The 25,774-nt window shown below is 43.0% G+C and overlaps 1 protein-coding gene across 1 annotated transcript; it reads right to left on the reverse strand.

The window, feature by feature from the left end:
* Positions 1–819: 819 nt before the first annotated feature.
* On the reverse strand, positions 820–24,052 carry LOC129852944 (ras GTPase-activating-like protein IQGAP1). Its single transcript, XM_055918544.1, has 6 exons — positions 23,956–24,052; positions 3,466–3,622; positions 2,774–2,851; positions 2,413–2,489; positions 1,074–1,141; positions 820–908 (listed from the first exon to the last, which is right to left on the reverse strand). Exons 1-6 carry the CDS (start codon positions 24,018–24,020, stop codon positions 820–822), a joined length of 534 nt encoding a protein of 177 aa, XP_055774519.1. The 5' UTR covers positions 24,021–24,052.
* Between the last annotated feature and the right edge of the window lie 1,722 nt (positions 24,053–25,774).

Consider the following 25,774-nt stretch of genomic DNA (forward strand, 5'->3'; position numbering starts at 1 on the left):
GCTAGAGTCTGGAGAGAGAGGAGCTAGAGTCTGGAGAGAGAGGAGCTAGAGTCTGGAGAGAGAGGAGCTAGAGTCTGGAGAGAGAGGAGCTAGAGTCTGGAGAGAGAGGAGCTAGAGTCTGGAGAGAGAGGAGCTAGAGTCTGGAGAGAGAGGAGCTAGAGTCTGGAGAGAGAGGAGCTAGAGTCTGGAGAGAGAGGAGCTAGAGTCTGGAGAGAAAGCATGGTGAAGATAATGGCCAAGGTAGTGACAACCAACTCTGGTCCTGGAGTACTAGATAGTGTGTAGGTTATTGTTCCAGCTCTGCGCCCAAATGCATGATTCAACGTCCTATCTGATCAGGTCATTAGTATCAGATTAGAATCAGATTTTTTAGTGCCGGCGTTGGAACCACACCCTACACACACTGGACCACACTGGCTAAAGTACAGTACGCTTCAAACAGTAGATTATAGACAGACTAGAGAGATTCAACTAATTATCTCTTGATGAGTATGCGATTCGTAGAATCAGACGTTTTAGTGCTAGGTTGGAGCCAAACACTGTACATAATGGACATAAGTACCCTTCATACTGTAAATAGTAGGCTAACTATATTAGAGGCTAAACAGACAGGAGACTGTGATTGTTCCTGGCCTGAGAGTAATACACATACCCCCTGTTCAGGCGCTTGGCAGACACAGTAGAACAGAGCAGCAACAGGAAACACTATCACTAATGACTTTCACATTGTTGCTAGCTGCCTGGTAAAACCCCTTCCCTGTGGAACTGTAACTTAGAACTAGAGCCAACACTATGCCTGCTTGTCACTTAGAAAACACTTTATCTAAAGTCACTAACAGTACATGTATCCATGTTTAGTGTGTGTATGGGATCCCAACGGGAGTTGAACCCACAACCTTGGCTAGAAACTGAACCACAGAGGACCACATATCATGTTTAACATCATACGTTATGTGTTAGTCGTGTTTACTGTTCGACTTTAAAAACAAACAAAAAAAGTAACAATGACAAACTGAATGAGTTAAGTAAAAAAAAAAAAAATTGAGCACCGTGTGGTATTGGGACACACTCACCTGTGAAGTCCACCTTGCCATACAGGTCCTGGATCTGAGGGGCTAGACCCAGCTTGAACAGGTACAAACTGTGTGGGGGGAAATAGATAAACATCAACATGTTGTTGGAGCTCTGTTCTGGCGTGTGGCACCAGGGGAGGGGGCCACAAGGTAATGTAGTCAACAAACAGCCATTCATCTAGTGTGGACTGGAGCTGGGGGTTACACACTCTGCCACCCAGTCCTGTAGTGTTGACTTCCTGACTCTAAAGGCCAAGGACCCTTCCCAAATGGCACCCTGTTCCCTATATTGTGCACTAAAAAGGAAATATGGTGCAATCTGGGACATGGGTCAGTAGATGTACAGCCTCTGGACTGAACAGGCTCAGCATCCATTTTACATGCAGCTGGAATGTTCTATTAACACAGACTGACTGTGTCCCAAATGGCACCCTATTCCCTATTTAGTACACTACTTCTGACCAGGGCCAATAGGGCTCTGGTGAAAAGTAGTGCACTTTATAGGGATCCGGGTGCCATTTGGGACGTGAACTACCGTCGCAAGGCTGAGGCGGTTGGAGTTTCTCCTTGGTGCTGAATACCTCACCAGTACAATATCGTACCATTCACCTCAAACGTGTCAGGATTCCAAAAACCTAGTTCTGAGAGTAAACATGCACAAATGCAGTCTACATTTTCAACTTCACATACCGGCGGTATTGAGTAGGACAGAGCAAAGCAGAAAATGTTGAACATTTTTCACTGAGAACAAAATATTACGATAGACAATTTGTCTATCGTGACTTTTCTGTGAGAGTTCAGGTAGCACTGAGAGGCAGATCAGGGTTTAATATAACTTTAAACCTCTTAAGGATCTACGGGATCGGTATCCCCATACCGGGACGGTTTTTGCTAAAGTGCGCTATTATGACTAGAATGACGTTGTTAGTAACAGCAACATTTCCAGGACATAGATATGTCTTATACGGACAGAAAGCTTACATGTGTGTTAATCCAACTGCACTATCCAATTTACAGTAGCTATTATAGTGAAAAGAATAGTATGATATGGTTTAAGAGTGCACAACAAAAAACGTATCACTTATCAACTGGTTTGATACATTCACCTCTAAAGGTAAATAACATGCTCTCAGTAATCTTGCTCTGATTTGTCATCCTGAGGGTTCCAGAGATAAAATGGAACATAGTTTTGTTTGATAAAATACATTTTGATATTCAGATGTAGGAACTGGGTTCTACAGTTAGAACCACTGCCATCTCTGATTTGTGATAAATGGTTTTCCTAGAGTATTCAGAAAATCTATACAAATTTAAATTCATCGTGTGTGTGTGTGTGTACCTGAGAGCATGTATGCAGTAGATGCAGCGCGGCATGTTCTTCCTATCATAGATGTCTGTAGTCTCTGGATAGAAGATCTGAGGACAGATGGACATCTTCATTAGGCACGAAACATGCTAAAACGCTAATTAATTACATATTACCTGGACTTGTCCAATAAGAATGTGAATGTTTCAAAACATTATCTTCCATTCGTTCCTATTGAACGTGACCCAGGGCTGAGGGTTCAGTAGTCTGGAGTGGGATCCAGGCAAGCCCTGGCTTGTTACGGGGGAAATACCCTTCCCTGGTATTGTGAATACAGTGACTGCTATGTCTGTGTGTGTGTGTGTGTGTGTGTGTGTGTAAGCCCATCACTCACCTTTGGCAGGCCCTTCTCTGTCATGGCATTGAGCCACTGGATGACGTTGTCTGTATGTCTAAAATGAAGCCCAGTCGCCTGCAGGAATGAAACAAAACAGTGAGTTACAATGTGACACACACAAACAAACAAGTAATTACAGTAATACACACATCATTCATTCCTTCCCCATTGAGTAAATCAAGCCTGACTCAGAGAGTGAGTCACAGTAACCTGGGGTCCTATTCAACTAAAACATTTCCAAGGTAAGACTGGAGATGGAGCATTTCTTGGGTGCATTCTTGCAGTGTAATAACAATGTCTGTTTTTGGTTATTTAACTTAAGTCAACCTGTTTTGATAGAATAAGACCATTGATGCATGTCTGTTCCTCGTGGCATTGATAGGTGCTCCGGGGTGAAGTTTTCCCTAGATACAGATCTAGGATCAGCCTCCCCCAATCATAACCGTGACTATTATTGGTGAAGAATGCTAAACTGACCCCAAATCAGTGTCTAGGTGCAACTTGCCCCTACACCTTGATGGATAGTCCAGTGTGAGTTAGGCAGGTTGGGCAAAAGGGAGTTTGTCTCCTCTGGTAACTGACTGAATAGAATAACATCTTTGTCCCTTTGACCTGCACTTATCTGGAGTGTGTGTGTGCGTCTGGTTACGTGTGCGTTACAGTCTGCAGTGCATCTCCTCGGTCCTCACCTTGTAGCGGGTCTGCTCGCGGTCGTAGATCTTCTTGATGGAAACGGTTTGTGGGGCGAAGAAGTTGCCGAGTTTGGCCAGGTACACCCCGTTCCTAAGCCCCTCCTCCAGCTCTGTGGTGGGCGGGAGCTCCTCATCCAGACACGCCTCCATCCACCTGGAGGACACAGAGAAGAGGTTTTATTTAACCTTTATTTATCCAGGTTAGTCTAATTGAGAAAAAAAATGATTTTTCAAGAGAGACCTGGTCCATCCAGGATGGCAGCAGAGGGGAACTATGTTTGAGACAAATAGTCAAACTTAGACATGTTTTTTCAGTACTCAAACAGTACACAGAAAATTACAGATTCTAGTTTTACTACCTCATATTTTCATTGTGCTCCTACATTTCTTTGTGTGCGCCTACATTTTGCAACTTAGGAGCACACATGCGCCTTGCAAAAAAGGTCAGCTTAAAGCCCTGACACATGCAGTACACACACACACTACACCCAGTGGCATTCAACTCCTCACCCCTCCAGAGTTTGTAAATCTCTGAGACGACTATTCTTCTCTCCTGTTGCCTCTAGTTACCACAGTGTAGCATTTAATTTCCCAGGAGCTGAAAGTTTCAGTTCTGTTAGAAAACTAACAGTGTGTTTAGTACACCACATTTTAACCTATACACGGTATATCATCAAAACATGTGTTCATATCACCATAGATAAGATGCCACTTAGCAGTCGATTTCATCCAAAGTTAGTGATAGCATAAATGTGTATTAATGTGTACTAATACGAATAAGTAATCCCTGCAGGAATTGAACCCATGACATTGCTAGTGCCAGACTCATACCAACAGAACCTCAGAGTCACAGCGGCAAGATAAAGTATGTGAACCCTTTGGAAATACCTGGATTTCTGCATAAATTGGTCTTACAATTAGATCTGATCTTCATCTAGGTCACAACAAACAGTCTGCTTAAACTAATAACACGTTTTCATGTCTTTATTGAACACACCGTGTAAACATTCACAGTGTAGGATGGGAAAAGTATGTGAACCCTTGGATTTAATAACTGGTTGACCCTCCTTTGGCAGTAATAACCTCAACCAAACGTTTTCTGTAGATCAGACCTGCACATCGATCAGGAGGAATTTTGGACCATTCCTCTTTACAAAACGGTTTCAGTTCAGCAATATTCTTGGGATGTCTGGTGTGAACCACTCGAGGTCATGACACAGCATTTTAATATTGGGTTGAGGTCAGGACTCTGACTGGGCCACTCCAGAAGGCATATTTTCTTCTGTTGAAGCCATCCTGTTGTTGATTTACTTCTGTCTTTTGGGTCATTGTCCTGTTGCATCATCTAACTTCTGTTGAGCTTCAATTGGTGGACATATAGCCTTACATTCTCCTGCAAAATGTCTTGATAAACTTGGGAATTCATTTTTCCAATGATAGCAAACTGTCCAGGCCCTGAAGCAGCAAAGCAGCCCCAGACCATGATGCTCCCTCCACCAGACTTTACAGTTGGGATGAGGTTTTGATGTTGGTGTGCTGGGCCTTTTTTTCCCCACACAGTGTTGTGTTCCTTCCAAACAATTCAACTGTAGTTTCAACTGTCCACTGAATATTTTGCCAGTAGCACTGTGGAACATCCAGGTGCACTTTTGCAAACTTCAGAAGTTCAGCAATGTTGTTTTTGGACAGCAGTGGCTTCTTCCGTGGTGTCCTCCCATGAACACCATTCTTGTTTAGTGTTTTACGTATCGTAGACTCAGAGATGTTAGCATGTTCCAGAGATTTCTGTAAGTCTAGGATTCTTCTTAACCTCATTGAGCATTCTGCGATGTGCTCTTGCAGTCATCTTTGCAGGACGGCCAATCCTAGGGAGAGTAGCAACAGTGTTGAACTTTCTCCATTCATAGACAATTTGTCTTACCGTGGACTGATGAACATCAAGGCTTTTAGAGATACTTTTGTAACCCTTTCCATCTTTATGCAAGTCAACAATTCTTAATCTTATGTCTTCTGAGATCTCTTTTGTTCGAGACATGGTTCACATCAGGCAATGCTCCTTGTGAATAGCAAACTCAATTTGTGACGTTTTCTAATAGGGCAGGGCAGCTCTAACCAACATCTCCAAACTCGTCTCATTGATTAGACTCCAGGTTAGCTGACTCCTGACTCAAATTACCTTTTGGAGAAGTCATTAGCCCAGGGGTTCACATACGTTTTCCAACCTACCCTTTTAATGTTTAAATGATGTATTCAATAGACAAGAAAAATACAATAATTTGTGTGTTAGTTTAAGCACACTGTCTATTGTTTAAGCACACTAAGATGAAGATCAGATCGAATTTTATGACTAATTTATGCAGAAATCCAGGTAATTCCAAAGGGTTCAAATTAGAGGTCGCCCGACTAATCGGAATGGCCGATTAATTAGGGCCGATTTCAAGTTTTCATAACAAATCGGATGTTGTTAAATTTTTGGACACTGATTTGGCCATTTTTTTTTTTTTTTTACACCTTTATTTAATCTTTAACTGGGCAAGTCAGTTAAGAACACGTTCTTATTTTCAATGACGGCCTAGGAACGGTGGGTTAACTGCCTCGTTCAGGGGCAGAACAACAGATTTTTACCTTGTCAGCTCGGGGGATTCAATCATGCAACCTTACAGTTAACTAGTCCAAGGCTCTAACCACCTGATTACATTGCACTCCACGAGGAGCCTGCCTGTTACGCGAATGCAGTAGAAGCCGAGGTAAGTTGCTAGCTAGCATTAAACTTATCTTATAAAAAAACAATCATAATCACTAGTTAACTAGTAATATCAACCATGTGTAGTTTATCTAGCGTGTCCTGCTTTGCATATAATCGTTACTCCAATGTGTACCTAACCATAAACATCAATGCCTTTCTTAAAATCAATACACAGAAGTATATATTTTTTAGACCTGCATATTTTGCTAAAAGAAATCCAGGTTAGCAGGCAATATTAGCAGCGTTCATTGCACGCAGAGTCAGTGTATATGCAACAGTTTGGGCCGTCTAATTTGCCAGAATTTTACATAATATTGAAGGTCGTGCAATGTTACAGGAATATTTAGACTTAAGGATGCCACCCGTTAAATAAAATACGGAACGGTTCCGTATTTCACTGAAAGAATAAACGTTTTGTTTGAGATGATAGTTTCCGGATTCGACCATATTAATGACCAGAGGCTCGTATTTCTGTGTTTTATGTTATAATTCAGTCTATGATTTGATAGAGCAGTCTGAGCGGTGGTAGGCACCAGCAGGCTCGGCAGCATTCATTCAAACAGCACTTTCCTGCATTTTGCCAGAAGCACTTCGCTGTGCTTCCAGTTTATCAACTCCCGAGATTAGGCTGATGTAACCGATGTGAAATGGCTAGCTAGTTAGCGGGGTGCGCGCTAATAGCATTTCAAACGTCACTCGCTCTGAGACTTGGAGTAGTTATTCCCCTTGCTCTGCATCCTCTGCTTCGAGGGTGGCTGTTGTGGTTGTGTTTCTGTTTCGAGCGAGGAGAGGGATGGAAGCTATACTGTTACACTGGCAATACTAAAGTGCCTATAATAAACATCCAATAGTCAAAGGTTAATGAAATACAAATGGTAGAGAGAGAAATAGTCCTATAATTCTTATAACTACAACCTAAAACTTCTTACCTGGGAATATTGAAGACTCATGTTAAAAGGAACCACCAGCTTTCATATGTTCTCATGTTCTGAGCAAGGAACTTAAACGTTAGATTTCTTACATGGCACATATTGCACTTTTACTTTCTTCTCCAACACTTTGTTTTTACATTATTTAAACCAAATTGAACCCGTTTCATTATTTATTTGAGGCTAAATTGATATATTATATTAAGTTAAAATAAGTGTTCATTCAGTATTGTTGTAATTGTCATTATTACAATAAATACATGTAAAATAAAAAATGTACATTTAAATTTTTTATTATTATTTTAAAAAAATTTTTTTTTTTTTTTTTTTTTTTTTAATATCGGGCGATTATTCGGTATAGGCTTTTTTTGGTCCTCCAATGAATCGGTATCGGCGTTAAAATCATAATCGTTCGACCTCTAGTTTACATACTTTTGCTTCCCACTGTAGATGTCAACTAGAGGAGCAGATTACATCCAGTCCAGTACGTAGTAGAGCAGATTACATCCAGTCCAGTACGTAGTAGAGCAGATTACATCCAGTCCAGTACGTAGTAGAGCAGATTACATCCAGTCCAGTACGTAGTAGAGCAGATTACATCCAGTCCAGTACGTAGTAGAGCAGATTACATCCAGTCCAGTACGTAGTACAGCAGATTACATCCAGTCCAGTACGTAGTACAGCAGATTACATCCAGTCCAGTACGTAGTACAGCAGATTACATCCAGTCCAGTACGTAGTACAGCAGATTACATCCAGTCCAGTACGTAGTACAGCAGATTACATCCAGTCCAGTACGTAGTACAGCAGATTACATCCAGTCCAGTACGTAGTACAGCAGATTACATCCAGTCCAGTATGTAGTACAGCAGATTACTCTCACCTCTAACAAACCACACCTAAACATTCCTCTTGGCATGTAAATCCCCTGAGGTCAGACCTGAAGACATATTCTTAGTGTGTTAATGTCGTGCTAAACCACTGAGGAACCAATACTGCAGTTCTGGGTACAGAAGAGATGACAGAATGTCCCTTTATAACTATAGACTATCCACAGCGTGTACGTGACGGTGCTCGGCCCCCGTTACAGCGCGTACGTGACGGTGCTCGGCCCCCGTTACAGCGCGTACGTGACGGTGCTCGGCCCCCGTTACAGCGCGTACGTGACGGTGCTCGGCCACCGTTACAGCGCGTACGTGACGGTGCTCGGCCCCCATTACAGCGTGTACGTGACGTGCTCGGCCCCCGTTACAGCGTGTACGTGACAGTGCTCGGCCCCCGTTACAGCGTGTACGTGACAGTGCTCGGCCCCCGTTACAGCGTGTACGTGACGTGCTCGGCCCCCGTTACAGCGTGTACGTGACGGTGCTCGACCCCCGTTACAGCGCGTACGTGACGGTGCTCGTCCACTGAAGAACCAGAGGGATACCAACTGCCTCCCAGTAACCCCTCCCAGTAACCCCTCCCAGTAACCCAGTAGTTCCATGCCTCCCAGTAACCCCTCCCAGTAACCCCTCCCAGTAACCCCTCCCAGTAACCCCTCCCAGTAACCCCTCCCAGTAACCCCTCCCAGTAACCCCTCCCAGTAACCCCTCCCAGTAACCCAGTAGTTCCATGCCTCCCAGTAGACAACCTTCCCAATAAGTCACCATTCTAGTAACGTCCCAGTACCCATAGCAGTGTGTGTTCTCTGCTGTGAAAGCCCAGAGTCTATCCTTGGGTATAAACCATTTCACAGTTCCAGGACAGTGAGTCTGTCAAATCAGCTTTAAAGGAAGGAAAACACTTTATGTACTTCCCTTTTCATAAAGGGGACCCTCGCGCTCTCCCAGAAGTTTGGTTGGTACGTAAAACGGGTGAATTCAGATAAGCAAAAAGGTGTGATGCTCAAAAAAAGGTAGTTAGAAGCTCCCGTAACTCTTCTATTATAGTTTATATTGTTTTCACTGCATCAGGGAAACGGTACAAACATTTCAGCCTTGTTCAGTGTGTAGAAACCCTTTACTAAAGAAAAGGTCCACTCCCACTTTTGGCACACAACTACAAAAGGGTTAACTACATCCTGTATTAGGCGCACAAACACACACTATTTGCAGTACACAGGCCAACAAACCCAAACCCTCCAGCTGAAACAATTCCTCCCTCCTAGTAAGTCATGACTCGGTCTCCCGACACAGGCCCCCTATTCAGCTCAGTGTGGCCAGGCCACAGGTAACGGGGCTGTGGTGGGCAGAGAGGAACAACTCCTCCTTTCACTGCTCCACAGTAAAAGGCTTCATAAAGGTGCCATACCCAGAGCACAAACACACCCTCCACACCTATGAATGGGACTACAGAATGTCAATGACAATTGAATTCCGCACGCAGGAGAGATGCCAGAAGAAATGTCAAAGTTGTTAACATGACACACACAAGCAATTTTCCGGAGATAAAATGACAACCTGAAATATGGCAGTGTTGTCAGGAATGCAGAGAGATAACATTGGAGGCTAGCCTATTATTAGATCCATACTAGAACTATTTTATCTAGCATGTCTTCTCTCCGTCTTCAACAGGGTACTACTGCAACAGTGGAGGCTGGTGCCATTTTAAATCAGACTCATTGTAATAGATTAAATGGAACGGTATTAAACAAATCATTCATTCAGTACAATGAAGTGGTCTTTCAATGTCTTCTTCCACCAGCCTCCACTGTACCGAAAACAGTCAGTGTTTCTCCACAAGCGGCATCTGTATGTCTTCCTGTGGAGACAGTCGTCAGGTAGCAGTCTCTTCCTATTGGATTGACCCCTGACCTCTGTGCTGTGGGAAGCTTCCTGATGTACGCTACCAGGAAGTGTGAGAGCAGGGGACTGGACTCTACTGGAAACTATGGCACCGCTAGCTGTTAGCCTAGCCAGCCCCATTTAATACCGTTTTCACACTACAAAACTAAAGCTGTGCCGAGCAGAGCTGCATTGTGCTGGCCTGGCTACGCATCCAACAAAGATGCTGGAACCTTGCTGGAAGAAAGTTACTAGTACCTCCCCCATTTCAGACAGCACCTCCCCCATTTGAGTCAGGTGACAGATACAGTCTGTAGCGCTAGCTGCTGTGGCTATGGTGAATCCCTAGAGCATACTCCCTCTAGCCTTCCTCTCTCCCAGGATTAAGTTGCCCCTAGACGCTGATCCTGGGACAGTTTAGCATTTTCCCCACTAATGGTAATATTAGGATTGGGAGAATTGAAAATGATTCTAGAACTGTACCAAGGGGAAACTTCACCCCAGAGTTTCTCTCCCAGAGCAGCAGACCACAAACACACACTTTCTGCCTCACAGCCGGTTTCCAAACACAAGCAGGATGATAGCCACTAAGATCAGAACAGGCCACCGGTGCCATTCCAATACTTCAAAAGTGCATCCTTTCTTCCCTTCTTGCTTTTAATTAATGTCTCCCTTTGATCCGATCAGGCTCAGTTCCAACACTTCGAAGATCCATCCTTCCATCCGTATGATTTGATCAGGCTGTGGACTTAGGAGACACGGGGTGGCACAATTCTATCTTAATGAAATCACTGATCTGAATGGGTATGATTAGATAAGTGACAGGAACAGTCCCCAACTCAACTCTGTTAGGTTTTCCTTCAAAAGGCCCATTCATTAAAAATGACAACTGCTGGCCTTCCGAAACAACAAAAGGAGGCCATGGAGTTGTTAGATATTGTAACAGGCCTTTCAGCATGAGGGAAGGGGAGGTAAACACTCACTACTATACAGACTTTACACACTTATGTGACCAGTTCCTTTCTGCACAATGTCAAGTCTGTGTAGGTGTGTGTGTGTATGTGTGGGGGGGGACAGGTATGTTTATAGAGGGCTGAGATGGGAGGAAAAGGCAAATCCATGGTGCTCCTTATCTGGTTACAGAACAAAGTTGTGGTCTAGAAACATTTCTCTATTCACTCTCTCCTCTTCCTTCCAGCTGTCTGTTCTCTTTGTATTTTGATGGGAAACGGGAGGAGAATATTATTCAATATTGTGCAAATAATTTTAGAGTGAGTAACCCAATCTCTTCCACTTGGATGGCCCCACACAGTGGGCCTTCATCACCAGGTTACTGTAGTAATTACACAGCGATTCACCAGAGAGAATGTGAGAGAGAGAAAGCGAGATGGAGAGTGAGCGAGATGGAACGAGAGAACAAAACGAAAGGGAAAGGGGGATACCTAGTCGGTTGTAGAACTGAATGCATTCAACTGAAATGTGTCTTCCTCATTTAACCCAACCCCTCTGAATCAGAGATGTGGAGGGCTCCCTTAATCAACGTCCTCGGGGCCCGGGGAAGCGAGAGAGAGGAAGCCAAATAGCCCATTACATGCCTTGCTGCAACACTGGAATCCTTCTGACCTGACTGACCTCCCCTTGTCACAAACTACCAGGAGGAACTGATCCTCTTCTCATCACTGGGGGGGGGGGGGGGGGGGGGCATCTATTCATGGGTTTTCCAGCTGTTGGTTAGGATAGAGAGATGACACCTGACTGACACTCATTGAGGCTAGTGACTGGGAAACATATTCAACACACGACACACATTCAAACGCTTACAACACACACACACACACGCGCTCTCAAGATCAGAGCAGTTCAAAGGGACAAAGCGGTTCTTCTATTCAGTCAGTGTCTCGTCTGAAATCTCCCCTCCGCCCAACCTGTCTGACTCACTCCAGACTACCCATCAATGCCAAGAGGAATACTACACACAGTTGTATGTCCTACTCACTTGTTACGTGTCAGTGTGTGTATTTTCAGAACAGGGGAGGAGGCCAGACCAGGCAAAGCTTGCTGATCAAGCAAGAGGAAGGACAGACCCGTCACATCATGAAACCACAGCTCTCCATCACACACACTTTGCAGCAACATCTCTACCCCTCTCTCTCACACATCTCCCTTCCTGGTCTTATCAACACGTCTTGTTCCAGCTCTGAGGTTATCCCTGACTGATATCTAAACAGGAAAAGTCACTTCTAGTCTTTGGTTTCATTGACGGGTAGCAGCTTTTCAATAGAGCTCTACGGACGGCTGTGCTGATCCTTCCCTCCCTCTCTCGTCTCTTTTCTCCTGCCCTCTGTCCTTTTCTCCCTCCATATCTCTCCCTTGGAGGCATATAATGTAGGTTGGACACTGTCAGAACCTGTCATCGACAGTTAGGCTTTCACCGTTGTTGCCAAGTAACCAGTGACACCCACAGGTGACTAACAGAGGGGGCTCTCCAACAAGGACAAATTTAAGGGCCAATCAAAAAGGACAATATTACCAGGACAAGTTCAACCTGTTGTTTGGGATAGGAGGCGGTTTTTTCACATCCGGATGAAAAGCATGCCCAAAGTAAACTGCCTGCTACTCACGCCCAGAAGCTAGGATATGCATATAAATTGGTATATTTGGATAGAAAACTCGAAAGTTTCTAAAAAAAACTGTTAAAATTATGTCTGAGTATAACAGAACTTATTTGGCAGACGAAACCGAGGACAAAACATCCAGGAACATTATTTTTTTTGTTGAGGTGACCATGTTTTCAATTGGTTTTCTACGGAAATCTAGATTCCTTTGGGACTTGGTTTCAGTTCCTAGGGCTTCCACTAGATGTCAACAGTCTTTAGAAATTGGTTGATGTTTTTCTTTTGAGTAATGAAGAAGTATGGCTATTCAGAACAAGGGTCGAGTCTAGTGTGCTGTTGTGTTTGGGGCGTGCGACCTAGCGCTCGCTCCACTTATTTTATCCCCTATTGAACACGGTTTATTCCGTCTTAAATTTTATAGATTATTTACGGTATAAAATTCCTAAAGTTATATTAGGAAAGTTGTTTGAAATGTTTGGACCAAGATTACAGATAACTTATTATATAATGTGTAGTCGTGTTTTTCTGAATCAAACGAGCCAAATAAATGGACATTTTGGGGATATAACGACAGAATTAAAATCGAACAAAAGGACCATTTGTGATGTTTAATGGACATATTGGAGTGCCAACAGAATATCTTCAAAGGTAAGGCATTAATTATATCATTATTTCTGAGTTGTGTCGCGCCTGGCGGGTTGAAAAATGATTGTCATGTGTTTGTTTGATGGGGTGCTGTCCTCAGATAATAGCATGGTTTGCTTTTGCCGTAAAGCCTTTTTTTAAATTTGCCGTAAAGCCTTTTTGTAATCTTTAATTTGGTGTATTGCACTTGAGATTAGTAGAAATATTTAACTTTCATACAATTATTTTTTATTTTTTATTTTTTTTTATTTTTTTTTCCGCCCTCTGCAATTTCACTGGATGTTGTCGAAACGTTCCGCTTGCGGAACCCCCAGCCGTAACAGGTTTTAAGGGCCATTCAAAAAGGACAACGTTGCAGCTTCTAATTTATGGGCCAATCGAAAATGACTATGTTGTACCTTCAAAATGGACAGTAAAAATGAAACAACGATGTGACCACGATGTGACCAAGGATTTTATTAGCTCAATTTGATTGTCAGAATATTACATCACCATGATATACCACAACAGTCACCTGAGGACATCATTATCATGGTATTTTATTAGGATCCCCATTAGCTGTTGCAAAAGCAGCAGCTACTCTTCCTGGGGTCCATACAAAACATGATATAATACATAACATTACTAGACAAGAACAGCTCAAGGACAGAACTACATCAATTAAAACATGTATTAAAAAAGGAACACGGAGCCTACATATCAATGCATACACAAAAACTATCTAGGTCAAATAGGGGAGAGGTGTTGTGCCATGAGGTGTCGCTTTGTTTTTATAAACAAACCAGGTTTGCTGTTTATTTGAGCCATATGGGATGGAACGTAGTTCCATGCAATAATGGCTCTATATAATACTGTATGCCTTTTTGAAAAAAAATCTTGATTTGGGGACTGTGAAAAGACCCCTGGTGGCATGTCTGGTGGGATAAGTGTGTGTGTCAGAGCTGTGTGTAAGTTCACTATGCAAACAATTTGGGATTTTCAACACATTAATGTTTCTTAAACAGAAGTGATGCAGTCAGTCTCTCAACTCTTAGCCAAGAGAGACTGGCATGCATAGTATTTATATCAGCCCTCTGATTACAATGAAGAGCAAGATGTGCCACTCTGTTCTGGGCCAGCTGCAGCTTAACTAGGTCTTTCCTTGCAGCACTTGACCACATGACTGGACAATAATCAAGATAAAATAAAACAAAACTAGAGCCTGCAGGACTTTCTATACAACCATTGAATATATGTTTTGACCATGCCAGTTTATAAATCTAAATGTACAATGGCCATGTACTCTTATAATCTCCACCCGACACAGTCAGAAGAAGACTTGCCCCCCCCCCCCCCCACTCAGAGCCTGGAACCTATCGATGTTTCTTCCTAGCCACCATGCTTCTACAATCACTTGTTGTTTGGGGTTTTAGGCTGGGTTTCTATATAGCACTTTGTGGCATCTGCTGATGCAAAAATGACTTCCTAAATACATTTTATTGATTATGTCATCATCATATCACAACAATCACCTGAGGAGATATGTCATCATTATATTATCAAAACAGTTTGATTTCATCAAGGCCCTAGATTTATTCTTCTACTTGCTGCTCTGTTGTCTAAAACAACCCAGTGATTACATCATCCTCTATGCAGCTGCTATACTCCAGTGAGCCTGGAAATGACTGAAACAGGAAATGACTTGAAAATGGCCTCAGTAAAAGGGGAACTTGGGCTGACTGAGCAGCACTGGGCCCTGTTCATTTGAGACAGTTCTTAGAATATGTGGACAACTATAAATACCTAGGTGTCTGGCTAGTGTAAACTCTCCTTCCAGACTTACATTAAGCATCTTAAATCCAAAGTTAAATCTAGAATCGGCTTTCTATTTTGCAACAAAGCCGATACCATCGTAAAACTGACTATCCTACCGATTCTTGACTTCGACGATGTCATTTACAAAATTTCCTCCAATACTCTACTCAGCAAACTGGATGCAGTCCATCACAGTGCCATCTGTTTTGTCACCAAAGCCCCATATACCACCCACCATTGTGACCTGTATGCTCGATGGCTGGTCCTCGCTAGTTATTCGTCGCCAAACCCACTGGCTCCAGGTCATCTATAAGTCATTGCTAGGTAAAGCTCCGCCTTATCTCAGCTCACTGGTCACCATAGCAACACCCACTCGTAGCACGCGCTCCAGCAGGTATATTTCGCTGGTCATCCTCAAAGCCAACACCGCCTTTGGCCGCCTTTCCTTCCAGTTCTCTGCTCCCAATGACTGGCACGAATTGCAAAAATCATTGAAGTTGGAGACTTATATCTCCCTCACTAACTTCAAGCATTGGCTGTCAGAGTAGCTTACCGATTGCTACAGCTGCACACAGCCCATCTGTAAATAGCCCATCCAACCAACTACCTAATCCCTATATTTTCATTTTATTTTGTTTGCTGCTCTTTTGCACACCAGAATTTCTACTTGCACATCTATCACTCCAGTGTTAATTGCTAAATTGTAATTACTTCACCATTATGGCCTATTTATTGCCTTACCTCATTTGCACACACTGTATTCAGATTTTCTATTGTGTTATTGACTGTGTTTGTTTATTCCATGTGTAACTCTGTTGTTTTTGTTGCTTTGCTTTATCTTGGCCAGGTCGCAGTTGTAAATGAGAACTTGTTCTCAACTGGCCTACCTGGTTAAATAAAAAATAAAGTGCTGAACAATAAGTTACTTTTGAGGTCGGTTTGGGTAAAAAAAATATTTATTTTAATTGACAAGATGGAATTCTAATTATTGAACCAACGTTGGTGAATTCGTGGCTTAAAAACTGAAAATGTACAGCAATTTCAGTGAATCAACCAGCATTAATTAGGGAACAAAATGTTATGCACTGGAAAATAAAAATGTACATTTCTTATTGGACAAGTCAAATAAGTCCCTTCCCTGTTTGAGTATTTTCTTCCGTTTGGTGCCTAAATGAACAACCCTGATTTCAGAGTGTGCGAGAAATTATTGGACATAAAGCACTGTAGACTTCATGGCAACAGCAAGAGACCTGGGATATTCACTGCATTCACTACCTGCATGCAACTATGTTGTGTGTCTCTTGTTGATTGGTGGTTTTGTACAGCTAAGCTACTGTAGTTCATTAAAATATTCTAATTTGTTTCTCACGTGGAAGGATGAAACAAACATACTGTACACAGAGAGAGAAGAGGAATATACTGTTCAAGAGAAGAGGTAAATGGGAGGGAGGGAGAGCGATAAAATTACTGTACAACTAGAGAGAAGGGAAGGCGGTGTAAAGAGAGGGAGGGAGGCATCGAGCGAAGGAATGAGGGCATACGAGCACATTTCTTGTGTTGACGGCTGGGGTTCCATAATGCGTTGCAACAACTATACTGTAGAACTTGAGAAGAGAAGATTAGATGGAGCTCTCAAGAAATACATTAACTCAGTCAGAAAGGTATGATTTAACACACATTCACTCTGCACGTCTTCTCTTCCTCTCCTGGGATTCTCTGCCTCTACTCCTATTACAGGGGCTGAGTCACTGGCTTACTGATGCTCTTCCATGCCGTCCCTAGGTGGGGTGCATCACTTGAGTGGGTTGAGTCGCTGACGTGGTCTTCCTGTCTGGGTTGGCGCCCCCCCATGGGTTGTGCCGTGGCGGAGATCTTTGTGGGATATACACGGCCTTGTCTCAGGATGGTAAGTTGGTGGTTGAAGATATCTCTCTAGTGGTGTGGGGGCTGTGCTTTGGCAAAGTGGGTGGGGTTATATCCTGCCTGTTTGGCCCTGTCCGGAGGCATCATCGGATGGGGCCACAGTGTCTCCTGACCCCTCCTGTCACAGCCTCCAGTATTTATGCTGCAGTAGTTTGTGTCGGGGGGCTAGGGTCAGTCTTATATCTGGAGTACTTCTCCTGTCTTATCCGGTGTCCTGTGTGAATTTAAGTATGCTCTCTCTAATTCTCTCTTTCTTTCTCTTGGAGGACCTGAGCCCTAGGACCATGCCTCAAGACTACCTGGCATGATGACTCCTTGCTGTCCCCAGCCCATCTGGCCGTGCTGCTGCTCCAGTTTCAACTGTTCTGCCTGCGGCTATGGAACCCTGACCTGTTCACCTGACCTGCTGTTTTCAACTCTCTAGAGACAGCAGGAGCGGTAGAGATACTCTTAATGATCAGCTATGAAAAGCCAACAAACATTTACTCCTGAGGTGCCGACTTGCTACACCCTCGACAACTACTGTGATTATTATTATTTGACCATGCTGGTCATTTATGAACATTTGAACATCTTGGCCATGTTCTGTTATAATCTAAACCCGGCACAGCCAGAAGAGGACTGGCCACCCCTCATAGCCTGGTTCCTCTCTAGGTTTCTTCCTAGCCACCGTGCTTCTACACCTGCATTGCTTGCTGTTTGGGGTTTTAGGCTGGGTTTCTGTACAGCACTTTGATATATCAGCTGATGTAAGAAGGGCTATATAAATACATTTGATTTGATACTGCCACTAAACACATCCCTCCTGCTGTTTGACAGAGCTAACTACACAGTTACATACTGTAGTTACAGGCTCTTTCACAGCAGACCTAAAATGAATCTGTTGGTTTGCACTAACTCACTAAAACAAACAATTGAAAATATATTCATGAGAGCATAACATGCTGCTTAGTGGTTAGCTGTATGTTCATTACATGTAAACACTGGCAGATGAAACATAACATGCTGCTTAGTAGTTAGCTGTATGTTCATTACATGTAAACACTGGCAGATGAAACATAACATGCTGCTTAGTGGTTAGCTGTATGTTCATTACATGTAAACACTGGCAGATGAAACATAACATGCAGCTTAGTGGTTAGCTGTATGTTCATTACATGTAAACACTAGCAGATGAAAGCCAAATAGCAGTAGACAATACAATAGTGTGTATTGATGTTCTTGTACATGCCTACAAGACGGTGCATTTAACCCTCTAGAATCCATAGGGTATCAAAGACCTATGTACATTGGACTCAGCAGGAGGGCAGTACGGAACACACAGATGGGACCTAGCCCCAGCAGAGTTATGGGAAGACATGGTTGGCTGGAGCTGTGTGTGTGTCCTGCCCTCGCTCTAAAAAGACCCGTTTTGTGTACGAGCACCAGGCACCACCTCTTCACCACAGAGGGGAGGGAAAATACAACGAATAGCAGCGGCTTGAGAAATAACACAGAAATAAGGTGGTAAATAAAGTGTGGTTGTGGAGTGAGTATACTGTAGTGAAGGGAGGAAGATTTAGAGCACTACATCGTTTTCTGAGATGTACTAAGGAATGATCTCTCTCTGTTGTATATCTCTCTGGTTCAGCGTTAGCCTGTGCTGCTAGGTCAGGTATATACAGGGTCGATCTCCCAGTAGTCTCATGTACCAGCTATCCAAACCTCTCCTTAAATGTTAAGAGGTAGGCCCCTCCTCCCCAATTACTGCTGATTCATGTAGAGGGTGCATGGGTAGGCCCCTCCTCCCCAATTACTGCTGATTCATGTAGAGGGTGCATGGGTAGGCCCCTCCTCCCCAATTACTGCTGATTCATGTAGAGGGTGCATGGGTAGGCTAAACACACGCACACAAAAAGGGGAAGGAAAACTGGTCCTCATCTTACACTTTCCCACATTCAAACAGTCCCAAGTACACAATAAAAAGTATGAAAATGTCAGGCTGTCAGTTCACATGGCCAGCTTACAGGCTTAAGATGACACAGGGAAGATCTTCAATTCAGGGTTAGGAGCTGCTTTACCAAGGTTGTGTTCATTAAGGCACAACAGAACCATTTTTAAACAGAAAACTAAAATGATTGTTTCTTATTGGACAAGTCCATGTTGATCCCTCCCTGTTTCAATACGTTTTCTTCCATTTGGTGCCTAGTGAACACGACCCAATCAAAACCTGACAAGACCAGAACTTAGTGTTGTCTTCAGATTTCACCCACCCTCCAACTGCCACCTGATGTTGACTGTCCCCATACCAGGATGGGACAATCAGACACTAGTAATACTGAACACAGTGAGCGGAAGCAGTAGGTGGAGCCTTAAACAAGTGCACATTTCAATTAGCTTTGTTTTTGTTCAATGTAGTTTAGTTGTGCTATTGTAGCATGTGTACAGTTGAACTGTAAGTATCTATTTAAATGTCTATACAGACTAACATAACTAATGATATGGTATTCTGGTCACAGGTTGCCTAGAGGTCAGAGCGTTGGTTACGAGTGTTAGGACAGAAACACAAAAGGTTGCTTGTTCAAATCCCCGAGCCAGCAAGGCCCTTCTGCCCTTGAACAAGTTAACCCCAAACAACAACCGCCCCTTGGGAGCCGATGATGTGGACGTGAATTAAGGCATCCCGCCACACCTCTCTGATTCAGAGGGGTTGGGTGAAATGAGGAAGACATTACTGTTGAATGCATTCAGTTGTACAACTGACTAACGTTAGGCATCAGACATCTTTTCTTTATATCAAAGAGGAACCCTCTTACAGAGCATCTTCACCACTTCACCCTAGAAGCTGACTGCTAAATACTCTCTCCAGATGTAGTATCAGACTGAATTGGAGGCAGAGAAAGCTCAGCCAGCCCCTCGTGTAAACCAATAAATAACATGCAGGAAAGTCCATTCCCACAGAGAGAGAAAGGGAGAGAAGGAGACTAAGAAGACAGAAGTTGTAGAGGAAAAAACAGGTTCACATGGTTGTTGTGTCACAGAGAGAAGAACAAACAGTAGTACTGTACTCCTGAATCAAAGTCCTGAACAACTCTTCAAAAAACCTGCTACCTTACTTCAGCAACTGTAGGCCTATTTCACACAGTATGTCTACATCTATTGGTCATTTGTCATTGGCCACCTAGGAAATTACTCAAATAGTCAGTGAGATGAGCAATTCAAATATCTCCTCTGATACCATCATAATCTACAGACAGAAGTGACAGCTATTGAACTAAACACTGCAATGCATGGAAATGACTGGTACAGATAACGCAAAGGCCTTATTTGCATATATGAGAAAGAGAGAGAGACAGGAGTGAGAGCGAGACAGAGAGAGTAATTACTCACATGTCCACATACAGCGTGTGCATATCTGTGTACCTGTCTGAGAACCATTCCCGTCATACCACACATCACATTCATGAGCATGAGCTCCACGCATTCCATGCCTCCAGGCTGAGCTGTTCACAAGCTAATAGTTCACCTGGCTGCCTGTCTGCCGCTCTCCTTCACCTGACACTTTCTCGCTCTATGAGTGTCCCAAATGGCACCATATTCCCTACATTAGTGCACTACATAGTGCCCTACTTTTGACCAGAGCCCTATGGGCTGGGTTGCCATTTGGAACACAACGGTCTCCCCAGCCTGACACTGTACAACAACAAGCACCTACCTATCAGGAGCTGGATGTATCAAGAGTCTCATTATATATAACAGTAAGTCCAGTCTCTGTCCTGACCTGGGAGTCAACGTGGGACTTTCTGCACTTCACAGAACATCACAATTCGCACTTACTTAGCAGCCTTGTAACTTCTAACCAATCGCTACAACAAACTATAGTCTTGGTTGAGCAAGGGTGACACTACTTTAATTCTCAGGCAGGGTGACGTCACCGCACAACGCTCATTCTGGTGCTAGGCTAACCAGCTAGCGATACCTCATCTGCTAAAGATACTGTAGGGACGGAACTGCATGAGAACCACAGACTAGAGGTCGACGATTAATTAGGGCCGATTTCAAGTTTTCATAACAATCGGAAATCGGTATTTTTGGACACCGATTTGGCCGATTTTTTTTTTTTTTTTACACCTTTATTTAACTAGGCAAGTCAGTTAAATTCTTATTTTCAATGATGGCCTAGGAACGGTGGGTTAACTGCCTTGTTCAGGGGCAGAGCGACAGATTTTTACCTTGTCAGCTCAGGGATTCAGTCTTGCAACCTTACGGTTAACTAGTCCAACGCTCTAACCACCTGCCTCACGAAGAGCCTGCCTGTTACGCGACTGCAGTAAGAAGCCAAGGTAAGATGCTAGCTAGCATTAAACTTAGCTTATAAAAAAGAATCAATCAATCATAATCACTAGTAATAACTACACATGGTTGATGATATTACTAGTTTATCTATCGTGTCCTGCATTGCATATAATTGATGCAGTGCGCATTCGCGAAAAAGGACTGTCGTTGCTCCAACGTGTACCTAACCATAAACATCAATGCCTTTCTTAAAATCAATACACAGAAGTATATATTTTTTAGACCTGCATATTTTGCTAAAAGAAATCCAGGTTAGCAGGCGTTCATTGCACGCAGAGTCAGTGTATATGCAACAGTTTTGGCCGTCTAATTTGCCAGAAATTTACATAATTATGACATAATATTGAAGGTCGTGCAATGTAACAGGAATATTTAGACTTATGGATGCCACCCGTTGGATAAAATACGGAACGGTTCCGTATTTCACTGAAAGAATAAACGTTTTGTTTGAGATGATAGTTTCCGGATTCGACCATATTAATGACCAGAGGCTCGTATTTCTGTGTTTTATGTTATAATTCAGTCTATGATTTGATAGAGCAGTCTGAGCGGTGGTAGGCACCAGCAGGCTCGGCAGCATTCATTCAAACAGCACTTTCCTGCATTTTGCCAGAAGCACTTCGCTGTGCTTCCAGTTTATCAACTCCCGAGATTAGGCTGGTGTAACCGATGTGAAATGGCTAGCTAGTTAGCGGGGTGCGCGCTAATAGCATTTCAAACGTCACTCGCTCTGAGACTTGGAGTAGTTATTCCCCTTGCTCTGCATCCTCTGCTTCGAGGGTGGCTGTTGTGGTTGTGTTTCTGTTTCGAGCGAGGAGAGGGATGGAAGCTATACTGTTACACTGGCAATACTAAAGTGCCTATAATAAACATCCAATAGTCAAAGGTTAATGAAATACAAATGGTAGAGAGAGAAATAGTCCTATAATTCTTATAACTACAACCTAAAACTTCTTACCTGGGAATATTGAAGACTCATGTTAAAAGGAACCACCAGCTTTCATATGTTCTGAGCAAGGAACATAAACGTTAGCTTTCTTACATGGCACATATTGCACTTTTACTTTCTTCTCCAACACTTTGTTTTTGCATTATTTAAACCAAATTGAACCCGTTTCATTATTTATTTGAGGCTAAATTGATATAATTGATGTATTATATTAAGTTAAAATAAGTGTTCATTCAGTATTGTTGTAATTGTCATTATTACAAATATATATATTTTTTTTTTATAAATCGGCATCTGCTTTTTTTTGGTCCTGCAATAATCGGTATCGGCGTTGAAAAATCATAATCGGTCGACCTCTACCACAGACAACGTCAGAGGTGTTTGGAAAACGCTATATGTAGACTTAACATAGGGCCTAGGCTAACCATGACATAAACCTCTTCCCACCTCTTTAGCAATATATTTGTCAAGCCATGTTTGGAGAACTAGTAGACAGTGCTAAAACATAGGAGAGGAGGAAGAGAAGAGAAGACCCAAGAGATCATCGTACCACTGCCATTTTATCTTCACAACATACAGTTAAATAAACACTCACACCGGAACCCGTTGCTATGATGGCCAGGGGTTTCTGTGGCAACAGCGCAATATACTAAACTCAACAGAGACTTAGTCACTTCCTGTCTCGTTCACTCCTTCCTCTTCTGAGTGTGTGAGTCCACTGGGGGACCTAGGGGATGGGTGTGTGTCAGAGTCCTCTCAAAACCTAGGCCACTAGCTACTTCAGGCATCATTAACCTGTAGGCCTGATCACCACAACAGACAAAACACACTTTTCTTTTCAATAGTTCTACAATATCAAACATCACATGACAGTGAGCAGGTATTAATGAATGAGTATAGCATGTTAGTTCTGGTACCGCATGTTATACAGGGAGAAAGTAAACAGCACATCCAATGTGAAAACTGCAGCATTGCAAGCAGGTTTCAACACACATACAAAATCCTCAACCTCAAGAGGGGTTGCTAATACACACAGCAGAGCGATAATGACCCCCAAATAAGGCAGTCCAAAAATGATATGAAAGGTGATAACTAGGGAGCACTATGACTGAAATGGACATAAAAAACATGTCTAACCTTACAGAAGTCAACGTTTCATAAAATACTGACATTTGTACAGGCCAGCACAACAGGTATTCAGGTGCTGGAATCGAACAAGGATATTCACATGCACACAAACTTTTACCTTGCATGATCGTTCATTAAACCTTGTTTTAATCTACAACACTTAAGCTTTTCTATTCAAGATCACATTGCCAACCATTGTTGATCTCAGAAGTATGTGAGAATTCCAACTATCTGTTCCTCAAAAAAGAATAAGGCAATTAAAGTCTGAACATGGAAGTCCGATAGGGAGTAGTTCACCCACATGTTATGACACACACTGAGGTAAAGCCCATGCCAGCAATTTCAACAAACACCAATGCAATAGTTGAGATGCAACACTGGAGCTAGAATACGAAACAGGGTCCCTTTTTCCTTATAGGGCCCCAGACTCCCTAAGAACACTTCTGTATTCTCTCACATTGGAAGTGTGGATGAATGGCAAACTATTTGCATTCTCTGTCCTTCACGGGCTGTGGTGAGAGCCATTTCCCTTCCTACTGCGGGTTGAAGTCTCCCCAGGTACATATCTGGCAGAATTTGTATTGGTCTGCTTTTATTCATTTTTATACCAGCCAAAAGAAAAGGCAATTACCAACTAATGAAAAACCCACACTCTTACCGTTTCGCCTCCTCGAGATGACAGAGGTATTCGTAGGCCATGTTCTGCTGCCTCCTCTCGTCCATCTCCTCTGCTGTGAGTCGCTCTACACCATCCAGAACGGCTGGAAAACAACACTCACAGGGTGAATACTAGCTCGCTCATAACAGCATAGCTGTACAAAAACACTCCATTTACAAACGTACACAGTACACACACTGAGTTGAGTCTAGCTCACACTCAGATTTATAGTAAACACGCACGGTCTAGCAGACACACAAACAAACAAGTAGGGAAGATCAACAAAATAAAATGCAAGAACCTTCAAATGAACAGTGAGAGACTTCTCTCATTCTGCATGTAGGAGGGGTAGAGACTGTCCCATCCATCCTGAATATCACAACTGACATAGTCGTGTTGGCCGCCATCGTAAGCACAAAGATGTAAACAGTCTCAAGAAATCATTATTCATTCATTGACAGGCTGATTCAGCTCAGTTGTCATATTGAACTGTCCTCAGTGCTATGCTACTCCATCCCCTCCCAGTCTTGGCCTCACCACCAGTTCCACATAATGAGATGGTTCAAGGGTTACTGATCGGGGAGGCCAACTTAGCTTTAGTCACTCACTACACAGTAGCTAAATGCAGGCCAGCAAAATGCAGGCCAGCAAAATGCAGGCCAGCAAAATGCAGGCCAGCAAAATGCAGGCCAGCAAAATGCAGGCCAGGTAAATGCAGGCCAGGTAAATGCAGGCCAGGTAAATGCAGGCCAGGTAAATGCAGGCCAGGTAAATGCAGGCCAGGTAAATGCAGGCCAGGTAAATGCAGGCCAGGTAAATGCAGGCCAGGTAAATGCAGGCCAGGTAAATGCAGGCTAGCCTATGCAAACTTTGTTTAAACATCTCCAGCATTTGACATTTTTTCATTTCTGTGGAAAATGTCTTATCACTTCAAGTGATCCAGCAAATATGCCAAGTGAAATGCATGGGCGTTCTTTCAAAGAACTCGGAAGAGACAGTAATAAATCTAACCTATTCTGCAGGTAAACAAAGCTCGTAGCTCACAGTTCTGTGGTCTAGGCTAGGGCCTAGCCCGCTGGTTCCCAACCTTTTTCAGTTTCTGTACAACCAACTGAATTTCTCTCTGCCAGGAGTACCACTGAAGTACCCCGTCATGTGCATTTTACCTGTAGACCCATGGTCTCATGAGTCTACTCAAGTACCCCCTGTGGATAGGCCAAGTACCACCAGGGGTCTAAGTACCCCTGGTTGGGATCCACTGGCCTGGGCTACAGAGACCTGCATGGTAACGTTGCTGAAAATATATTTTTAGAGCTGGGAGGGAGAGAAAACAAGTGCGCATGAGCACTCGCATTACAAGAGCTAATTGTTTCAGGCTCCTTCTGGCGATGTCTAGGCCTTCTGAATAACGGTCATATCAACTATAACCTAGGCTACGTGACCATTAGAGAACGGAAAAGTCTCAACATTGTCACTTACAATTTCCATGATTTTATTGTGGGGTTTTATTCTACGGACTATGATTAAAATGAATATTATTGAGCGGCCTTAATCTAATTTATTAGCCGAGTAAATTTATCAAACAACTTGGTAATTTACAGTGGCAGTAATCTTGAAAGCAGTTGACAAGCCAGCAAGTACAGTGGTATGGTTCCCACTTAGGCCAAGGCTACTGACTGCCTCAGGTAAGTCTAGTTCACTAATAAAATTACATCTGTAAAGCACTTTTCATTACAGAATCATTTCAAAGTGCATAAAATCGCAGATGTAAACCAATACAAAAATTATCATTATTTTATAAAATACAATTGAAAAAGAC

The sequence above is a fragment of the Salvelinus fontinalis genome, chromosome 4, assembly GCF_029448725.1.
Source record: "Salvelinus fontinalis isolate EN_2023a chromosome 4, ASM2944872v1, whole genome shotgun sequence".
NCBI lineage: Eukaryota > Metazoa > Chordata > Actinopteri > Salmoniformes > Salmonidae > Salvelinus > Salvelinus fontinalis.